Source organism: Myotis lucifugus, unplaced genomic scaffold (genome assembly GCF_000147115.1).
Source record: "Myotis lucifugus unplaced genomic scaffold, Myoluc2.0 scaffold_1, whole genome shotgun sequence".
Taxonomy (NCBI): domain Eukaryota; kingdom Metazoa; phylum Chordata; class Mammalia; order Chiroptera; family Vespertilionidae; genus Myotis; species Myotis lucifugus.
Genome location: NW_005871049.1, coordinates 793,407 through 815,085, shown reverse-complemented (window position 1 = coordinate 815,085; position 21,679 = coordinate 793,407). Strand labels below are relative to the sequence as shown.

Sequence of the window (21,679 nt, the reverse complement as noted above, 5' to 3'; positions counted from 1 at the left end):
TTTTTCATGCTAAGCCTAAAAATATATATTTTAAATTTTTACCACAATTACATGTATCTAACTTTTAAATATACTTGGATTGAATTACTTTAAGTTGATTTTGTTGAGTTACCAAATTGCTACCCAGCTTATAGTACATGGCCATTGTGAGGAACAAAATCAATAGCCACAATATATATTCATTACTGTTCTATGATTTCTTTGTTTGTTGGACTGTTTGTTTCTTTGTTTGCTTATTTAGAAGATCCAGTGTGTTGCATTTTTCTTCTCTTTCTGTGAATATAAATCTGCTCTTTACCCTAAAGCCATTTTCTCCTTCTTCATTTATATCGGAGGCCTCAGCATAACAGATTCAAACAGCAGTAGAACTTAAAGCCAGTGGCTACATGTGAACTTCATTGATTTCTCTCCTCCTTTTTTCACTAAGATACCACTATCGTGTTAAAATGAAGACCATCCCAAAATAATTACAGAGAAAAAGAATAATGCTGTGATATTTCAATTTCAGTGGTTAAAATATTAATGGGCAGAGGAAACATAGATCTCTTATTCTTACCAGCTGTGACCCTGGGATTAGGATACCAATAAGATGTGTGCAGTGGGAGTGGATTTCTGGGCTCTTCTGAGATCAGTTAATCGGTTAGTTTCACTCACATTCTACTAACATTGTTAAACTACTGATAAACCTAAGTGGACTTAAAATTCACCCTTGCATTCTTTAATCCGGAGTATTCAATGGACTGTCCAGAAAGTCGAGCTCTAAAGCCCCACTTCAGTAATATTAGTAGAGAATCAGTTAAAAGACAGATAGACTCTCAGGTTCACTGCGTAAAACTCATTGACCACTATTGGACCAAGGTAATTTGGGCTAAACAGTTAAGGCTGACTAAGAATATGGCTTATGCCTCACACTGTGTTCACTGCATGCGTGTCAGCCTGTGTGATTTCTAGCATTTATGATTTGGTGGTGTGTAAACAGTGGGAAAATTGCTCTCAGCTTCAAAGGAAAAATATAGATCCAAGTGTACTCAAAGAGAAAAATCTCCTGTCCTAAAATCATTATCTCTGATTTCAACCCTGTAATAAGTTGAATAATATTCATGTTTATTTCATCGAGATTGGGGAGTTGGCAAAAATAGGATACAAACAATGTGGTCGCTCTGTTCTGGCTGAGTTTAACCGTTGACACAATTATGTGCCACACTGTGACCGTATCTCTGATGCACATATGGCTTTAGGGTTTTTCCTGGGAGAGCAGAATACAACCCATATGTTCTCTGGCAGTATAAACCTGTATTTACTCTTTTAAGCTGACCAAAGTATAGAATACTGACTTTAAAGATATATAATTACTTTAAAAATAACAGCCTCTTTATGTTCAATTAAATACCATATTTCCTGCCTCTATTTGGCCTGACTTTATTTGAACTTCTACAACTTTCTTGTTTTCATTGTTGGAAACCAGTAGAGGAGCAAATGAAAGAGTATTGTTTTATCTACCTGTTAGACAGAATTTAGTCCTTCATGAAACTTTTTAGAGTTAACTTTTCTATGCAGTATTAACAGATGGTTTACACTTTTTCAGGCGAATTATAAGGACAACAAAACACCTTGGTATTGCAGATAATCATGGTTTATTCTCAATTTATACACTACAATTTGAATTTAATTTAGTCCTTTAAAATTCTGAGAAAAAAATAGTATCATGTCAAATTATGACATGATTAATAGATTATTTTGAGAAGAGATTATGAGTCTTTTGTGATGATGTAGTTCAAAATAATGCTCAAAGAACAAAAAATCATTTTGGGTGATTTAATTATATAGATATGATATATCTTTGTTTAGAAATAGTATATTTAAAGCTTTCAGTATAAAAAAGTCATGTTTAACTTTTGCTGCAGAAGGAAACCACAATTATAGTCAGTATATTCAGTTGAATAGAGAGAGGAATTAGATAGAAGAGGAACCCAAAAACTAAGGTAATTCTTTCTAGTGAGTAGGGGAGCGATATCAGACTAAATACGTGTTTCCTAACTATATAAATTGCATTTAAGCTAATAGGAATTCTACTTATTCTGAGTCATTCTCTGAGTGGAGATTTTCTAGTTCTATGTAGTTACAAATCTCAAAATGTTATGCTGTAATTATTTTTTTTCTGAAAAACAATGCTGTGGCTCAAAATAAAACAAATTGATTGCTTCATAACTTATTTTTGAAACCATGAAAAACCTGCATCTACTTGTATTATTTCTGGTAAAAATAATTTTCTTACCATACATACTACATGTTATTAAAATCCACCTAGTGTATTATATTGTCCTTGGACCCTGTAATAACTATGGGAAAATGTGTCCTGAGTAGTTAGCACTGTATTTTTCAAAGAAGCTCAAAAATAAAATTTTAAGTTAATTAAGTAAATTATGCTCTTTCTTTAAGGTGGCTTTGCATAATCAAATGTTATAATCTTAAAGTGTTCCCATATTGCATAATTAGTAAATGAAAACAATTCAACAGGAAGGTGCAAGATCAAAGAAACAACAAATCAATGAAAGATTCCTTAGTGACATACTTCAAACAAGTCTAGAAAGACAAACAGAAGATTTATTACCCTGTCATACCTTTATTCAGATTGGCCAGCAGTCACTGTAACTGGGTTGGTTTGCGCGTTTTCACCTATCGCTAAAAAAATTATTTTATCTTGCTCTCTTTGTTATATTGGATTTGTACAGGCAGATCATGTGAATTTGAAGCTCTGAATATGATAATAGGCTATAATAGGCTGTTCCAAAATCTCACAGCATTCCTGGCCTGGTGATACGCCTTCTATTTTCTATACAGAAGCTTGTCACTCCTTAAAATTAACATTGACAGTGGTAATTGTGACTTATCACAGTTGGTAGGAAATTATGGGTAATCACCAGGGCCAGTTCTTTCCACTGAAGGAAAACTCAGGGAATCATTAAAGGAAAGTTAAAGAAACATCTTAATCGGTGCAATCAAGAATATCTTAAACTAAATGACTAGATAAATCATGTTTTTAATGATGCATCTCTGTAGCCTAGTGTTTTTGCATTAGTTATAAGGGAACGAAAAGAACCAGATCCAAAAATCCCAAAGGAGGGATTTCTTGTTGCCCCAGGATCAAGCTGGGATCTTAGGACTACGGATTCTTGTATGTCTGGACTGACCCAACACTGGCATCTACCCCACCCCAATTGAAATCAATTTGCAGGAGGTCCCAGCATGCATCTGAGGCTATGCAGAACTTGCTGGTTTTAAGTGAATTCTTTTAGGTTAATAGAAGAAGGCTCAATCAGTTGTTGGAAGGATTTCATTCAACTTTGAAGAAATAATTAGCAGCAATAGCAAATAACCAAATTAAATACCCTACAAGGATGTAAAAATAGAAAATGTTAAGTATTGGCTGAAACTAGAGAATACAGTAAAATAACGAATAAAATGAGAAATGCCATAATGAAAAAAATAGATTGTCTTCCCAATCTGCTCAAAACCATTCCATGACATTAGCATCAGTAAAACTGGTAGCTACTGGAAACCAGAATGTCATCCTTTTTATAAGACTAAATTCATAATTTACGAATTCTTGAGACTTGTATCCCCAAAATTCTGTCCCATAGAAAGCTCATTCCTTGGGATGTGGTTTCCATGTATGAGAAATGCTGTAATTAAGCAATGATAATAAACAAATAGTTTTTGCTGTAGGACTTTACAAACATTCTGCTGTACATAGTAAGTCTCGAAGGGAGAATATAGTATTTCTCTTTTCTTTTTTCTTTTTACCAAAGGTGATTTTTGCAGAGCATGTAGCTAGTTTGTTATTTAGTGTAATACACTTTGGGAAAGCTGGCATTAGATTATTCTGATTTCAAAGACTAGTTTGGTAAATACTATTTTCAAACTAGAGAAAATTTGTAAATTGAAATCAAACTGAAGTTATCTATAATCTAGAAAATTATTTTTAAGATGAATTATTATTTCTATTCAAAAGTATTTTCTTTTTTAAAAAAAGTAGTTTTCAATTACAGAACTGTTTTCTAATTTTTTCTACCAGTCTATTGATATTTGGAAAAATAACTGCTTATCATTTTTATAATTTTAAATAATCTCATAAAACAGGAGAAAGGGGTACTCAAAGGAGCAGGAGGAAAACCATGGGAAACAAGAGAAGAAAGTACTTTTAAGAACATTCAATGAGATGGGGACTGAGTCAGAGGGAGTTAAAGAAGCCCATTCTCACAGTAAACTTCAGCTGCTTTAGGACTGTGCCATTGGCATTCCAACAGTTCCTGAAATTTGGAATATTTAAAACAAAAGGTCTCATTTTGTTTCCTACAACCAATTTCCTTTTTCTGGGAAAATGTTGATATCATCTTCCCATTTACCCAGACTGGAAGCTACCCTGAGCCTTTCTTCTATACCCAAGTAGGGTTTTGTCTCGGTTGCTATTTGTTTATTTGTTTTTCAATTACAGTTGACATTCAATATTATATTACTTCCAGGTGTGTAACAGAATGATCAGACATTTGTATAACTTACAAAGCGATCACCTCGAAAAGTCTACTACCCACCTGGCACCATACATAGTTTTCACAATATTATTGACTATATTCCCTGGGCTGTCCTGTACATCCCCGTGACTGTTTTGTAACTACCAATTTGTGCTTCTTACTCCCTTCACCTTTTTCTTCCAGCCTCCCAACCGCTCTCCCATCTGGCAACCATTAAATGTACTCGGAATCTATGAGTTTGTTTCTGTTTTGTTTGTTCATTTATTTTGTTCTTTAGATTCCACATATAAGTGAAATCATATGGTATTTGTCTTTCTCTGACTGACATTTCACTTAGCATAATACCCACAAGGTCCATCCATATATTCACAGATGGTAAGGTTTCATTCTCTTTTTATGGCCAAGTAATATATATTCACATCTTTATCCAATCTCAGTTGCTCTTTATTCCCAGTATAATACTACTATCCTTATTTTTTCACCAAGACTAGAGTAAAAATTTCTAATATGTTCCCTTATCCACATACTCCTCCTCTTTCACATCCATTCCCTCACAGGGATGACTTCCTCACTCTGTTCCAGAGCCCAGTACTTGCAGGGAATTCCCCACGGCTGTACTGTCACCTACCAGATACTTGCTTGGCAGTCAAAGCTTTCCATACTCTAGTCCTAACCTACCTATTGAAATTGGTCTCAGCATTCTCATTAATTTAGTTTGTCCGCTAAGCTCAGGCCTGAGCAGTGTATACTTCTGCAATCTCCGTGTCTTTGTTGATATTTTTCTCTTGGCTGGAATGTGTTTCTTCCAACTCTCTAAATCCTTCAAGTGCCTAATTTTTTAAAGGGCTTCCCCAATAAGTGGCAGAAATAATTTGCACTTATTGACTATATTACATTTTCTTTCTTTTAAAATATATTTTTATTGATTTCAGAGAGAAAGGGAGAGGGACAGAGAGATAGGAACATCAATGATGAGAGAGAATCATTGATTGGCTGCCTCCTGCATGCCCCACACTGGGGATCGAGCCTGCAACCTGGGCATGGACCTTGACCGAGAATTGAACCGTGAACTGGTTCGTAGGTCCATGCTCAACCCCTGAGCCACACCAGCAGGGCTATATTACATTTTCTCAGTGAATTATTTATTGCCTTACATTGTTGCTGTTTTATTAAGAATGTCTCAACCTTCTCACAAATCTGAGTGACCAGAGCATTGCACTACGTGTAGCAATATTTATTGAATAAATGACTGCTAAACAAACAAACAAAAAATGTGTGATGCACCGAAGCATTGTATGTCTTTTGATCTATTTTATTTTTTGGCATCTAATTCTGTAACAACTACAACTATATGACAACAGCATTTTCCTACAAAAGAATTAGTAACTAGCTTCTTTTTCTCCAGGAAAATTAAACTAACCAATATAATTTTATGTAAACACATGCGTCCCCTGACATTTTCCTGTATGAAAAATCAAACTACTTAAAAATGTGATTTTTTTAAAAAAGTAAATTCACCCTTATTTGAAGAACATGCAATTTAAGCCAAAAAAAGTGTGCTTGACATTGAGCTTCAAGGGAGCTGGCAGACTTCCTCTGCATTCTTGTGAGTCCATTTGGCTGAACACCTGCCAGCAGGTTAGACAGCAATGATCTAACCTGGAAGGAAAGCAGTAGATGGAAGCAAAGCACACTGAGGAATGTTCCTTGTGAATTGGCAGAGACAGTATTTATTTCAGGTTGGAATAACTTAAAGGTAGTTATATATGCTCTCTGTGCTATTTTAAATCAATACTCTATTTATTAAAACAAAACAAAAGCACACACTCCGGCAATGTGGCCACGGAAGGATCGGATCCATTTTTGACTGGGAATGGTTGGGCTGGACCTGGAAAGTATGTTCTTTGAAAAGGAAGTTCAATCACTGTCGTTCCCAGCAGTTCTCTCTGGTGGCAAGATGTTTCCCTGGGAGGGTAGGGCTAAAATAGAAACGTCTTGATAATCTTTTTTTCACCTCTGCGGCCCCTGTGATTGATTGTCTGAGCACCGGCAGGACTGCATATGTGCCCAAGACTTTGTGCTTATTAATTACTTCTTAATGCAAAACATCTTTTTTTTTCTTTCATCATTGCAGTGATCAATGTGGACTTTGATATGAAAAATTTATTTTTTGTTACTTTGACAGTCTTTTCATAACATATTCACTTCTCTGCTAATCATTCATAAGTAATCTGCTTGATTTTGCCACACACATTTTCTTGATTTGTTATAACTATATGCAAATGTTTTCATTAAAGAAACAAAAATAGTTTGAACTGTACAACCAAACGATGAATTAATTAAACACATACGCAAAAAAAATTTTTTTTCAAATGTCTGACCTCTAGGAATAGATTCAATCCCAAATACCCATGTGTTAAATAAGGCAGATAAACTACTTTAAAAAGATGCTGAAACACTGACCAAAATAAATAGCAAGTCATAAAAACAAACCTAACTTTTGTTCCTTAGTATGTTTGTTTCACACTCACTTTATTAAAAAGTTGAAAGATGGAACTGCCAAACATATACAGAAATGAATAGGAATGCTGCACTAATAATTTCCAGTAGAAGTCATCATTTAGTTTCCTTATGAGATCCATTCTCCACTGTGAATGCTACTTTACTCTTGTTAAAACTCTTGTTAAAATAATCCACTTATTCCCAAAGACAAATTATTCAAGTCAGTGTTGTTAAGCTTGTTGTAGTTTGACACTTAACATTACAGATTATATCAGGTCCTGTAAGATTGTATATTATATTGGTAGAAAAAATAATTTGAACGCTTTTTGCCAGTGACAATTTTCTCTTAATTTAGGAATTCCTATTTCTTACCGAGGCCAGCTGGAAATAAGTAAAGCATTACAGAGCCTTCCTTAGCTGTTGGCCTGGAGAATACACATTCTCTCCAAAATATATATCTTTGGCACAGTCTAGAAGGAAGGAATCTCGGGTAATCTTTGTGCTGGCCAAGTGTGGGAATTATTATTTTTAACCCCTAAATACACTGAAATTTGGTTTTCTTTCAAGGAATTCAAAATCAGACCAGTGCTAGTTTAGTTATATTTGTTAACCAACAAAACTGAAAGTAAGTAGCTTATAGTAGTATGCATTTTTACTATTGGGTTTTCTGCCTCTTTGGTTTATAATGTTTAGAGGACGTTTTACAAAATTTACAACTTGAAGAGTTTCACAGTTTAACATTAGAGTTTAACATATACAGATTAATAATTCCGTAAACTCATTGGCAAACTAGTTGATTATTTAACCTAAGTCTATGAAGTTATTATACTATCATGTCCCATTTGGTTCCCAAAACTAAGTTATGTCAATATTCAGAGTAACAAATAACTAACCAGCACCAAAACAGTGTCTACGTGACTATTCTGAAGTCCTGAAAGGAAACGTAGAAACTCATTTAACCAATAATTTTAAAGTTTGGCATTTTACCATAAGAATCCCAATACTTAGGACTAGATGTGGAAATCTTTTTTAACTCCATGTTCAAAGTCATGTATGTGGAATAAATTTACTTGATCTAAGAACCTATGGAGCACAGAATTTGTTAGTATTTAGTGGATTTATGTCAGTAGGCATAGCGGTATTCATAGGAACAATACACATTATTTTTAAATGATGCAGATTTTTGATAAATTCAGATATATCATAAAAGGAATATTTCTATATGAAATAGAAATTTAGCAACAGAATATATTCATATTATGTATATAGTATTTGATCCATCAAAAAATTTATTGTGCTAATAAGACCTAATTATCCTCAATGCATCTGATTAGACTTGAAAACTCAAGTAATTTCATTGGACCACAGTTATTCAACAGCACACACTCACTGCCCTTGAACGTACTGAAATGATAACTTCAATAAAATGTCTCAGGATAAATGACCTTTCCTTGAACTCCTTCTATAAGATATTTACATATTTTCCAAAGTATTACACCAAGGTCTTAATAACACTATCAGTGCTATAAATAATGCTGTGTCAGGAATAAAATTTTCATGGTCAGTTTCTTTCTTCAATTTACTTCTTGGGCAGTGTCTCACCACCTGTCTATCCTTTGTGATGGAAGAAAGGATTCCACTCTTTGGCTTGTCCATTAGATGGACATCATAGCCATTTAGAGTTCATTTAATTCCTTTGCTTCTATGATAATGCCACAGTTAAGAATTGGTTACGAATTTTTTAGTGTGTGTTTTCTCTACGTTTTTTATTTTCCCTCATTTGTTTGCGTTTAGGCCAATCCATAAATTTGCCAAGTCGTTCTGGAATCTTACACTGTCTTTACCAGAACTGCCAAGCCCTGTCCCCTCAGGGCTCCCCTCTAATTTAGTCAATAAAACTTTCTAAGAGTTCACATCTCTATCTATCACCAGATCATCCTTGGCCATTTTTAGAAAACTCTAAATGTCTGAGTTAAAGGTCTACTGTACACTTCCACCAACTTGGGCATTGCTTATATGTCCCCAGATATTTCCCTCCCAGCTTATTTAGATGGAATTTTCTTAGGTAAAACCAAGTCAGTCAGCTCTTATCACCTGGCATAAGAATGACAGAAGGAAAATGAGGATTTAGATAATGATTATGATTATAAAGTTCTATAATGTATTTTGAAAGAGGAAAAAGCCTTTTTCTTATTGGTTTGCTGCCATTTGTATTCGTGGTTCTCACTTACTATATTTCGCTAATCTTTTAATAGTCCCAGCTGTTTGAATTATTGAGAAAGTTTCCTTTTCTTGGTTAGTGTTTGGCATGCAAGCTATAGTATAGACATAATTTAATACAGTCTTAGACATTGTCACTAATGTCCCATGTCAAGGAAGGATTTATTTTAGGAGAAAGCCATAGCAATATCATCTAAAAACATTAGCCATGTGAACCCAAGGGCAGGGAAGGTCATAGTTTCTCAGGTAGATTGAAATAATGACTATCACTAAGTCAATAGAACAAATTGCATTTTCAAAGATGTCGGGGCTCAGATTTTGGTGGGAAAGAGAGATGGCCAATATACGTTTTCCTTGTGCTATGTTGTCTCTGTCAAAATACTGTTTTTAACTCCAAAATCATGAGAGCCATTTTCTAAGCTGTTCTAAATTGGTTTTAAAGATTACTGTCTCCTTTTTACTCTAGTGAAGCTGGGACATCAAGACTGTGTTTGCTGTTCAGAATTAAAGGCTTCTAGTTCATGAAATTGATTAATAGGATGTTTTGTTTCAAGGTCTTTCAAGGTGATGGATAGTAAATTGTTTGGGGAATAGAATATTTGTCAGGCAATCCAATTCTCTTTTTAAAAAATACTCTTGTCAGGAAATGTTCCTTGTAAAAGAAAGATTATTGGCAAGTTATATGATAACCCTGTGTTTGTTTACCGGTTGCTGGCAAATTAATGTTGACATTTTAGCATTTTGGACTTTAGTGAAAGTCTATAGTGTTATTTTATATCATTGGGTTTTGTAATAAAGAGTATGGAATAAAGTACCAGCTCCACAGTATTAATAACTTCTGCTGTTTATATTTTCTGCATGGGATCCTGAACATAATGGGTGATGTATAAATATTTAGAAAGCCAATAAATGATTGGATATTCTAAGACAGTCAAGCAAATTATATTTTGAGACTTTACTGAGCAGAATTTCTGTCATACCATTGTTGGGTGGTGCAGTGAATAATCAGATAATGAAACTAGAGTCCTTACTGTTTCACAGTTTCACCACTTAAAAATTGCCAGACTACAGTAATTTTTAATAAAATTTGGAATTTTTACTTTCATAGTAATTTAGGCCTGAAATTATAGCTATGATCTACTCCAGTGATTCCCAAAGTGGGCGCTACCGCCCCCTGGTAGGTGCTGCAGCGATCCAGGGGGGGCGGTGATGGCCACAGGTGCATTTGGGGGCGATGAGTAACTGCTATTAAAATTTAAAAAAAATTAATTTCCAGGGGCTGAGTAATATTTTTTCTGGAAAGGGGGCGGTAGGCCAAATAAGTTTGGGAACCACTGATCTACTCTAATGCCTTGCTTACCAAAAAGAAAGAAAAGTTCCAGGTGAATTAGTTGCTAGTGGCAATATTGGAGCCCAGGTCTCATTTCAAGGCCAGAATTAATTTGGCTTTTCCTTTTAATGTCTGTCTTTAATCATAGTAATATGATTTGACAAAATATTCAATTATTTAGTATATTCTATAATAAAGTAAGAACTAATTTAGAAAATACCTTAGAATTTCAGTGAACTGAAATATCTGTTCATTTTCCACACATTTGTAATAAATTTTTTACTAAAATATGTTATAAAGAAAGTAATTACTAGTAAGAGGTTGATATTTTATTATGAAATTATTATAATGAGAATTACTTTCTAAGGCTATTAGACTATTTAATTCCAACCTATATAATAAAAGGCTAATATGCAAATTGTCCCCTCGGGAGTTTGACCAACTGGGAGTTCAACTTCTCGCTATGACGTGCAGTGACCACCAGGGGGCGGCGCAGAATGAAGGAAGGCCCCGGCTGGCAGCTGGCAACCAGGGGAAGGAAGGCCCCGATTGGCCCTGATTGCCAGCCAGGCCTAGGGACCCTACCCTTGTATGAATTTCATGCACTGGGCTTCTAGTAACCTATATAATAAAGAGATAATATGCAAATTGACCATCACTCTAACACACAAGATGGCCACCCCCATGTGGTCAAAGATGGCCGGCAGGGGAGGGCAGTTGTGGGCGATCAGGCCAGCAGGGGAGGGCAGTTGGGAGGGACCAGGCCTGAAACGGAGAGCAGTTGGGGTGACCAGGCCAGCAGGGGAGGGCAGTTGGGAGTGACCAGGCCTGCAAGGGAGGGCAGTTAAGGGTGACCAGGCCTGCAGGGGAGGGCAGTTGGGGGTGACCAGGTCTGCAGGGGAGGACAGTTAGGGGTGACCAGGCTGGCAGGGGAGGCCAGTTAGGGGCAATTGGGCCGGCAGGGGAGCAGTTAGGCATCAATCAGGCTGGCAGGGAAGTGGTTAGGGGGTGATCAGGCTGACAGGCAGAAGCAGTTAGGGGCAATCAGGCAGGCAGGCAGGCGAGCGGTTGGGAGCCAGCAATCCTGGATTGTGAGGGGGATGTCTGACTGCCCATTTAGGCCCGATCCCGGTGGGTCCCAGATTGGAGAGGGTGCAGGCTGGGCTGAGGGACACACACCCCCACCCCCTGGGTCATGAATTTCATGCACTGGGCCTCTAGTTTTATAATAAAACTTATCCTAAATCTTTCAAAGGCAAAATGAGTCTGTTTTAGTTAAATGAATTCTAGAACTTTTATTATTTCCTGGATGCTATTTTTATTTCTGGGTCATTCCCATATACAAGTTACAAAATTTAACTTGCAAAAGGAATACAACTAACATTTTTTTTCTCTAGTTTTTCAGATTTTTATGAAAGACACTATTCAGCCATTATCTGCTAAAATTATTTATTCTGTTACTTTATTGAATTATTTATAATTCTGAAAAATGATATGTTACTTTGGTTTGCTCATGTCCTATGGAGTTGATATAAAATTAATCAAAAGTTTTGGGAATAGTCTGTGACTGATTCCTGGGCTTCAATGACATGATTGCGAACTTCCTCTACTGATCAGATGAGTTCATCTATTACAAAGCTCTATTATTATTATTTTCTCAAATATTTCAAGATCTACGTAAATTTTAGGAATAGATACTAGAATGATATTTTCCCATATTAACATAACCCCTTAAAAGTTTTTAGTTTAACTATTTTGAATTTTCTTGAAGATATTTTTCTAAGAAACATAATATCTTCATTTATATAAATATATCAATTTTATAGAGTGGTATTAAGATGTTTTTAAGGAAGAAAGACAATTTTAAGTAGTTAATCCTCTTATAATAGTTTTAAATTATAGTAAAGCTTAAACTGAACTGGAAACATTCAGATTATAAAGTTAACAAGAAAAATAAACCATAAATATGTGTAAATTGTTGGGGTAATTGTGGAACACTTAATGGATTGTGATTTGAAAAGCAGCCAGGCATTTGGAAAAGAGTAATACTATGGATACAATTGTAGGTGTGGGAATAGAAAATGCATGGGCATGATCTATATATATAAAAGCCTAAGTGACTGTTACAACTGAACGACCAGAATGACCAGAACGACTAGTCGACCAGTCGCTATGATGTGCACTGACCAGCAGAGGGCAGACGCTCAATGCAGGAGCTGCCCCCTGGTGGTCAGTGTGCTCCCACAGCCAACTTCCGGTGGCCCCTCCCCCAGCTGGCTAACCTCCTGCAGTCCCTCCCCCCTGCCGGGCAGCCTTCCCAATAGGCCCCAATTGAGGGGTCGGCCGGCCAACCTCCCGGGGTTCCTCCCCCCAGCCAGTTGGCCCCCCGATAAGCCTCGATCACCTGCCAGGCCGAGGGACCCCACCCATGCACGAATTCTTGCACCGGGCCTCTAGTTAATCTATAATAGAGCAAATGATTCCTAAGTGAAGTGTGGAAAATAAAGCTGAGGAGATAGGTAAACACCAACCTGGAGATTCTGGGATACTGGGCTTTACCTTGTAGGCAATGACTCAGTAATCAAAGATTTTTGTCTGATGAGATTATATATGTAAAGCAATTTTGGAAGAATATATATTCAGTATTAACAAGTGGGATTGATTGGAAGACTGGGGACTAAAGACAAAACGAACAGTAGTAGACTAGGCTTGAGGTGAATAGGGTTTGTGTAGAATGCTTCTTGTGCAAATGAAAAGAAGAGCTGGGACCCGTAACGATGTAAAGGAAGAATTGATGGCAAAGAGAGTGCAGTCCTAATAATGACTTGGTAAAGCACAAAGGGAAAAAATACATTAAAACCTTATGCCTGTATATCTAAAAGGGGACAATCAGAAAGTATTTACCAGTTTTCAATGAAAATATACTAAGATCATTTGGCTAAAGATCAATATGGGTAAGATAACTAGTAAAATAAGTCATTATTTTCAGAAACACAAGCATATTCCCTCTCATGTAATTGTGATACCATAAAATCACTTTATTCTCTCAGTCAAGTAAGCACCAGCTTATTTGTGTAACAAATCAAATCTGGGGATACACGAGGACCCAAGAGACTTCCCTAATAAAAGACCATTGTACATCAAATACATTTTTCTTTGCAAAATATCTTACAAATGAAGACAAACTGCAGTTATGAAATACAAGGAATCCATTGAAAGGGTATTTTATTAGAAAAATCCGATTATCAAATATTTTTATTAGCATAGTATTGGATATTGTGTCATCTGCCAAGAAATAGCAGCTATTTCCATCATATGCCAGGTTGATAAGCCATATTGAAACTGTTGATCAACATTTCAAGGCCAGAGCAAAAGAGTAGATGAGGAGACAACAACTGCAACAGGCATCCAGCTCCACAGCTGGGCGTAGGCTAACTCTTGAGATCAATGACTAAATTGAAAAATAGCAAATCAAAATTTTGTCGCAAACTAGACAGAACTTTAAAAACCGTCTGCCCCAGTGCATGTCTGGTATTAGTCATTCTATTCCTTGCCCACTGATACTCTCGGGCTTTCTTTACTCGCCTTTGTCCTGCATTGCCCTGAGCTCTGCCTGAGGTCAGCCAGAGGGCGCAGAAAACATTGTACTCAAGTATGAGCATCACCGTTTCTAACCCATGTTTTGCGTCAACTCTGGATGTTGTGGCTCATGTTCAATTTTAAGAAGTACAGGGAAAAGGTGGCTCACAGCCTAGAAGAGAGAAACAGCAAAAAGGACTTTCAACAAGCCTTCTATCTCTCTCCCAGTGCTCAATTACCTGTGGCAAAGGAATGCAGTCCCGTGTTATCCAGTGCATGCACAAGGTCACAGGACGACATGGAAATGAATGTTTTTCTTCAGAAAAGCCTGCAGCATACAGGCCATGCCACCTTCAGCCCTGCAATGAGAAGATTAACGTAAATACCATAACATCACCCAGGCTGGGTAAGCTGACCAAAAGGAAATGGTTTTGAGAAATACGGAAATACTCATGGTTTCTTCTATTTTGCACATCACTTTAAAGCTTAGTTATAAATGGATACTAATTAGTTTGGTCCTAACTAAATTGGCTCTATTTTACGGTGGGTTCATCCAAATGGCCAGGTGGGTAAAATATCGTAAAGAATAAACTATTTTGATCCCTGTCTACTCAGAACCAGACCCTGGAAATATGAATGTCATACCACCCAAGCTCATCATGTAAAGGGTTGAAGGGTATAACCGTATTTTGGGTTCTGACCAGTCTCATGGCAGAACTATTAATTAAGGTAGTGTCTAGTTCAGTGGTTCTCAACCTTCCTAATGCCGCGACCCTTTAATACAGTTCCTCATGTTGTGGTGACCCCCGATTTCATTGTTACAAATTGAACATAATTAAAGCATAGTGATTAATCACAAAAACAATATGTAATTATATATGTGTTTTCCAATGGTCTTAGGCGACCCCTGTGAAAGGGTCGTTCGACCCCCAAAGGGGTCGTGACCCACAGGTTGAGAACCGCTGGTCTAGTTGAAAGGTACTTGTAGTATATACCTTAGATCTCTCCACTGTCAGTATCCTTCCTTGTGATCCTGGGTACAAATTATCCTTTGGAGAAACTTAGAGTAAAAAAATGACTTTCAAGACAAATGGGTACATGGATCTATATCACTCAGCAAAAGGTACAATTTTTTTCATACTTACTAGTAACATTGATTCCAATGACTTTTATGTTGTAAAATGCTCTCATGTGTATTCTCAATACCTGTCATTTAATCAGCCGTCATGATACCTGTCATTTAATCAGCCGTCATGAAGAAGTAGGGTATGTATTTTAATTAAAAAAGCCTGCACTTACATAACAAATATTCATGAACGAATTAGCTTTTACCAGCACTGCTGCTTGGCTGTTACTGGGTTAGTCTATGTTTAACACCTTCCGTTTTGATCTGTGCACATAATCTTCAGGAGAACAATTTAATTGTAAATCGTTCTAGATACTCTTCCAGGCATAGATTCAATCAAATGGAAAAGTTTGGTCCTTCATGTACAGACAAAATTCCTCTTTTTTTGAGCCAAATAATTAACATTTCTAAGAAATAATCAGTTCAAGGAGAATTAAGACTAGTTAAAACAAAAAGTTAAGCAATCCTAGAGCAAATGCAGCTAAATCCATGTATTTCAAACAATATAATCCCTTTCTCCAGCAATTACTTGGAGTTCTTCTTGAAGTATGTGGCCAAAAAAATAATGACCTAAAAGAAGAATTTAATTAAAATTGCATTGTTTTGTTTATTATTTCTTTTTTTTCTTTTTTTTAAATATATTTTATTGATTTTTTACAGAGAGGAAGGGAGAGAGATAGAGAGTTAGAAACATCGATGAGAGAGAAACATCGATCAGCTGCCTCCTGCACATCTCCCACTAGGGATGTGCCCGCAACCAAGGTAAATGCCCTTGACCGGAATCGAACCTGGGACCTTTCAGTCCACAGGCCGACGCTCCATCCACTGAGCCAAACCGGTTTCGGCATGTTTATTATTTCTTGACAGTGTACCCCCAAACACAGAAGCACAGTGATCGGGAAATCTAAGGTTTCTAAGTGTAAAATAATGAATTATACTAGAATAGTGGCAAAAGAAAGAATTGTAGCAGGACTGACTTTTATTATGCATGCCAGAACACACTATTTCTTCAGAAAACCTGAGCCTAAATTTACATGACCAATTTTTTTATATCGAGTTCTCATTTTAAACACTTTAATGCTATAAATTTCAGTCACATGATAAATGGCTTGATGTTAAAGGTGCATTAAATCACTATCCCACAAACAAACAAAATGGAAAGACTCATACTGTAGATACAGAGAATAGACTCACAGTTGGCAGAGGGAGGGGGTTTGGGGAACTAGATGAAAAAGGTAAAGGGATTAAGGAGAACAAATTCGTAGTTACAGAATAGCCACATAGATATAAACTGCAACATGGGGAACATATTCAATAATATCATAACTATGTATGGGGTCAGCTGGGTGCTTGAAGAAGAGGGAGGACCACTCTGTAAAGTGCATGATTTTCTAAGCACTTTGCTGTGCATCTAAAACTAATACAGAATAATACTGAGTGTGAACTGTAATTGAAATATAAAAAAAGAGGAAAGAATAAAATAAAATGTTCGAGCATATTTTTGTTTTGCTATTTCTTTGCAAATTCATCTATAACAATACTTATTAAATTTCATTCCCATAAAGGTAGATATATTGAGCACATTTATTTGTGTTTTTAATCTTCCCAACTAAAAATCCAAAAGAAACGTAAATGAAAACCATAAAATTGATCCTTAAAAGCCATTTACAGGACAATTCATTGAATTTGGGAATATCTGTGAGAGCATTATTCATTCACTTTACTCCTTTATTTCAGGGTGTGTGTGTGTGTGTGTGTGTGTGTGTGTGTGTGTGCATAGCTCTGTGTTTTAAGTTCCACAGGGAGTATAAATGAGTCAGTGGACAAAATCCCCATTTACATGATTGCTGTTTACTTCTACTCATGACACCCGGAATATCTACCTGTATTGAGTTTCCTGTGTTCTGCTTCACAGCTGCTCTGACTTTCAAGTGCCTAGGAGATCAATGGCCTGTGTACTGTCGAGTGATACGCGAGAAGAACCTGTGTCAGGACATGCGGTGGTACCAGCGCTGCTGTGAGACGTGCAGGGACTTCTATGCCCAAAAGCTGCAGCAAAAGAGTTGACCTCTAGCAGGCTGGCTGGCTCACAGCTCTTTACAATTACATTATTTATAGACACACACACTAGCATGTTTTTCAGACCAAATATTATCAGATTACATATAATTTAATCAAATTAATTTATTTTGGGGCCTGCCTAACATCAATATGGTGCTTATTTTGGTAATACAAACATTGTGATTTATACTATAGGGCTTCATAAGTCATTTTATATGAATAAGTTGGATCCAGTTACCAGAAAAAGAAAAAGAAAATTAAGATTGGTAGGCTTAAAAAAATGTTTTTTAAGTTAGGGCTGGCTCTAAGGTGCTACTCTCTCCACACCAATACCATTGAGTTATGCATAATGTATACTACTAATTTAGCATAATAGTTTAGCTGTCTATGGGGAAAATTATTTTTGTGTTTTGGTGTCCTAATACAGAATTAGCCCATTTTCTGTACTCTGAAGGAGATGTGTAAACATAACAAACCTCATAGTGTTCAACAGGTTTTTAGAGAATGTATTATGAATTTGGTTCAGACTTAGAGACATCTATAGGAAAAATTCTACTGTAATTATATCCTTATTTTAATAATGGAAAAGAAAAAATCAAAATAGAGACTTTGATCATGTTCACGAACATGTACTTGAACACAAGTATTGTAACAATGAAACACTGTAATTAATGATTTACACTGAATCACCATTGCACTGTCGATATAGTGTAGAGAAACCGTTATGGAAATGGTAACACCCTACAAAAATGTGTATTATTTTTAACATGTTGTCATTAGATTTTAGCTTTTTTAAATATTTTGAAGAAAGAAAGCATTGATCCACCCATTTCCTTGTATTTTTTTAGCAGATTTTAAAAGAATATAGTAGGTACTTAAGCCTCACAAATCATGAGAAAACTTACTAAATATTTTTCAGCCTTTTCCCTAGAAACAAGGAAAAACTAAAAGCTGATAATATTGTGGTAGTTTCATTGTGTTTTTTCTTTATAAAAATTAAAAAGTTTTACAATTCTGTGAAACGTTAAAAAAAACAGCTTAAAATTTTTCTTGTGAGAAAATATTGTACATGATTCACATGATTTCTTAGATTGTTTTTTGCAATAAAATATGTGAAATTTCCTTTTGGGAGGCAATTCTTCATAGGTCTCTCATGTTCCACAAGTCTTGGCACTGTCAGCTTTTGTTCTGGACTATCTTCTAAGGGATGTTTGTATGGTGAACAGCTTTGGAAGATAAAGTTCGTGTCTCTCTTTGGAGCAAAGGGCAGACGTGTTTATTTCTCATTATAGAAGTTTCACAGTCCCTAAATGGGGCCCCTCACCTGTAATACAACGCTCTGCATGTGTAGGTATCATCTGGCTTCTTTATGTCTGGTGCTTCCATTGGCATTACTACCATGAAAACCCTCATGCCACAGATCATGGCACCAAAAAGGGGAAGATGGGTTTTTGCCAGTTTATGTTTTTTTAATTAAATTTATTGAAATAACATTGGTTAATAACATTATATAAATTTCAGGTGTACAATTTTATAATACGACATCTGTGTACTATATGGTGCTCACCACCCAAAGTCTTTTGAGTATGTCTGTTTCAAATAGACCTTCCAGAATTAGGGAAGTTACCATGGGGTAGGCTCAGGGACTCTTGGGTCCACTATGAGACAGATTTAAGCCAAGCTTGATCCAGTTACCTGACTTCCATAAGCTTTTGCTCTGACTGTGGGACTGCAGTGGCAATTTAGTGTCACCAAGAATCATCAAAAAGTCAGATTATTTTCCTCTCCCCAATATATAGTTCCCATCAGGAAAGACCAGAAGGTAGATTAACAATATGGGTTTTGGACAGTGTAACAAAATCTTTCCCCAAAGGATCTGGCCTCCCCTTCATTCAAGGAATTCTGGATCTGTGAACCTGCTCTCATGTGGAATTTGATCTAGAAATGCAATTCCCTGCTATGGTGAGTCAAATCAGACTTCTATTCACTAAGACTAGAAATTTAGTGCTTATACAAATACAAGACTTTAGTAGAATGTGTATCTATTTCAGTCCGAGGACTCCATGATTAATTAGGCAATACCAAAAATCTTTGCCGGTCAAACCATTCCCTCTACCCCTTTAACTCTACTGCCCTTTATGGTAACTGTGCTTTCCTGGTCTTTGGCAGTGAAATTCAGCCATTTGGTTCCTGCCCTTATGGTATTCCATATTCTCATTAAATTCAGGAAGCCCAGTTCAATGGCAGCATTTCCCAATGTCATTCCTGACATTTGCAGACTAGCCACTTGAGAGTTCTTTAGGGATTCCAATGCTGCCTTCAACAATGAATTTTTCAAAGCCTTAGTGAAGGGAGTGCCTTTTAGATGGAACACTAAGGGGACATATGGAACAGGTGAGTGAACACATCTATCATATTAAAAACAATCTCCCTAAACATTTGTATACCTCCCTCTGTAGTACCTTATAGCAAGTATGTTTTAGCATCTCAACTTCATTCAGTATAGACAACCACTGGGTTCAGTTTTCAGATAAATTGTTAGAATTACTCCCAGCCACATCAACTAATACTTTCTAGAATCTCTACTAGTGAACCCATGTCAAAAACATTTAGGCTAATTCAACATTGTATGCCTTCCATCCTAACATAACCCTCTTAAGAAACACCCCTGAAACATACTTTGGGTTTCAGTAAATATGAATTAGTGAAATCCTGCAGTTCTTTTGATATGTATGGTACCACTTGAGAAGTCACACTTTTTGTCTGTCCCCCTTGAATCTTCTGGGACTTGATCTGGATATGGATTTAGAAGACATGATAGATGTGGAACATGAGCCGTAGAGCTGAAAAGGTTTTATTTCAAGATAGCCAGTGTAAGCTTTCTAGGTCCCAGCTTAGTCTTTGAGCTGTGACTTTTAAACCTCATTTCTCCCTTTAACTTCTCTAGTCTTTTTAGGAGCAATGAATCAACCCCACAGTCGTTAGTCTCTTTGTTTCTATTAAAAAGAGTTTATGCAGCAGGTACTTGCTTTCTATCGGCACTTCACTCCAGATGACAATAGGTAAGGATTTAAATAACCATGTTGGCATTTTGTGCCATGGATGACCAGTGGAAAGAGGGTCACTAATGTCATTGAGTCTAGTCAGAGCAGAGAACGAATTCCAGCTTTCATTTCTTAAAATTTTCTTCCTTGGAAACATTTATTTTTTGTACCAGTAATTGTCATGGTTCAGTCAGCCAGTGTTGGAGTGTTATGGGAGAACGGATCCGAATTCATAACATCAGGAGGAGCTGGGGAAGATCCATGAGAAGAGTTGGAGAATCAGGAGTCACCAACTGATCTGAGCAGCCAGGCATATCCAGGTAAGTATGACTATGAAAGATTCACTGTAAAGATGTCTATAGCAGGGTTCCTCAAACTTTTTAAACAGGGGGCCAGTTCACTGTCCCTCAGACCGTTGGAGGGCCGGACTATAGTTTAAAAAAAAAACTATGAACAAATTCCTATGCACACTGCACATATCTTTTTTTGAAGTAAAAAAACAAAACGGGAACAAATACAATATTTGTATTTGCATGTGGCCCGCGGGCCGTAGTTTGAGGACCCCTGGTCTATAGGATGCTGCTGCCTCTCTATACCTCCCTTCTTTGTAGGTCCACAGCCGAACATCTGGTGGTGGATCTGAGTTTGCTGTTAGTCAGCAGGTCCAACAGTTGGAAAAAAGAAATGGGCATGGAGCTCCAGAAAAGGCCACTTGGGAACTGCCAAGCACCTGTGCCTCTGTCTATCCCTGCATCTGATTACAAAAAGACTTCTGGATTAATGGATGCTGCTTCCATTTTGCCTTCCAAATGCCATGCAAGTTCCTCTTTTGGCCAATTCTAACCCAGAATCACACAAAGAAGGGGATTCTTGGAAATGTAGTTTGCTTTTTACCTATAGATGACTAATACGATTTTTATTTTTTCAGTTTGCTTTATAACAGAGACAACTGAGATGAAAATCCATATTCTCACTCTCTTAAAATAACAGTATTCTCACTCTCTTAAAATAACAGTAAACCTTTTTAAGTGCTTATTATATCCTGAACATTCTGTTAACCACTTTACCTATTAAACCTCACAGCAACCTTGTAAGGTGGTATTCATATCTTCACATTATAACTGAGCAATCTGAGGCTCAGAGAGTTTTGGTAACTTGCCCAAGAACACAGTTTAGTTGGATGTAGTAAAACCACTAGGACTCCAAATTCTGTGCACTCAATTATCCTGATTGCCTCCCTTGTTCACCACTTTTGAAAATAGGTGCACAAGGACTTATAATCACA

At 36.6% G+C, this 21,679-nt stretch overlaps 1 protein-coding gene across 1 annotated transcript in view; it reads left to right on the top strand.

Moving 5' to 3' along the window:
* The window catches only part of ADAMTS19 (ADAM metallopeptidase with thrombospondin type 1 motif 19), a 164,822-nt gene extending 146,098 nt beyond the window's left edge, over positions 1-18,724 (top strand). The window contains exons 20-21 of the mRNA XM_006081588.1: positions 14,392-14,569; positions 17,205-18,724. Of these exons, the coding sequence (XP_006081650.1) occupies positions 14,392-14,569; positions 17,205-17,356 (330 nt within the window). The 3' untranslated portion in view covers positions 17,357-18,724. The remainder of the gene's footprint in view (positions 1-14,391; positions 14,570-17,204) is intronic.
* Positions 18,725-21,679: the final 2,955 nt, after the last annotated feature.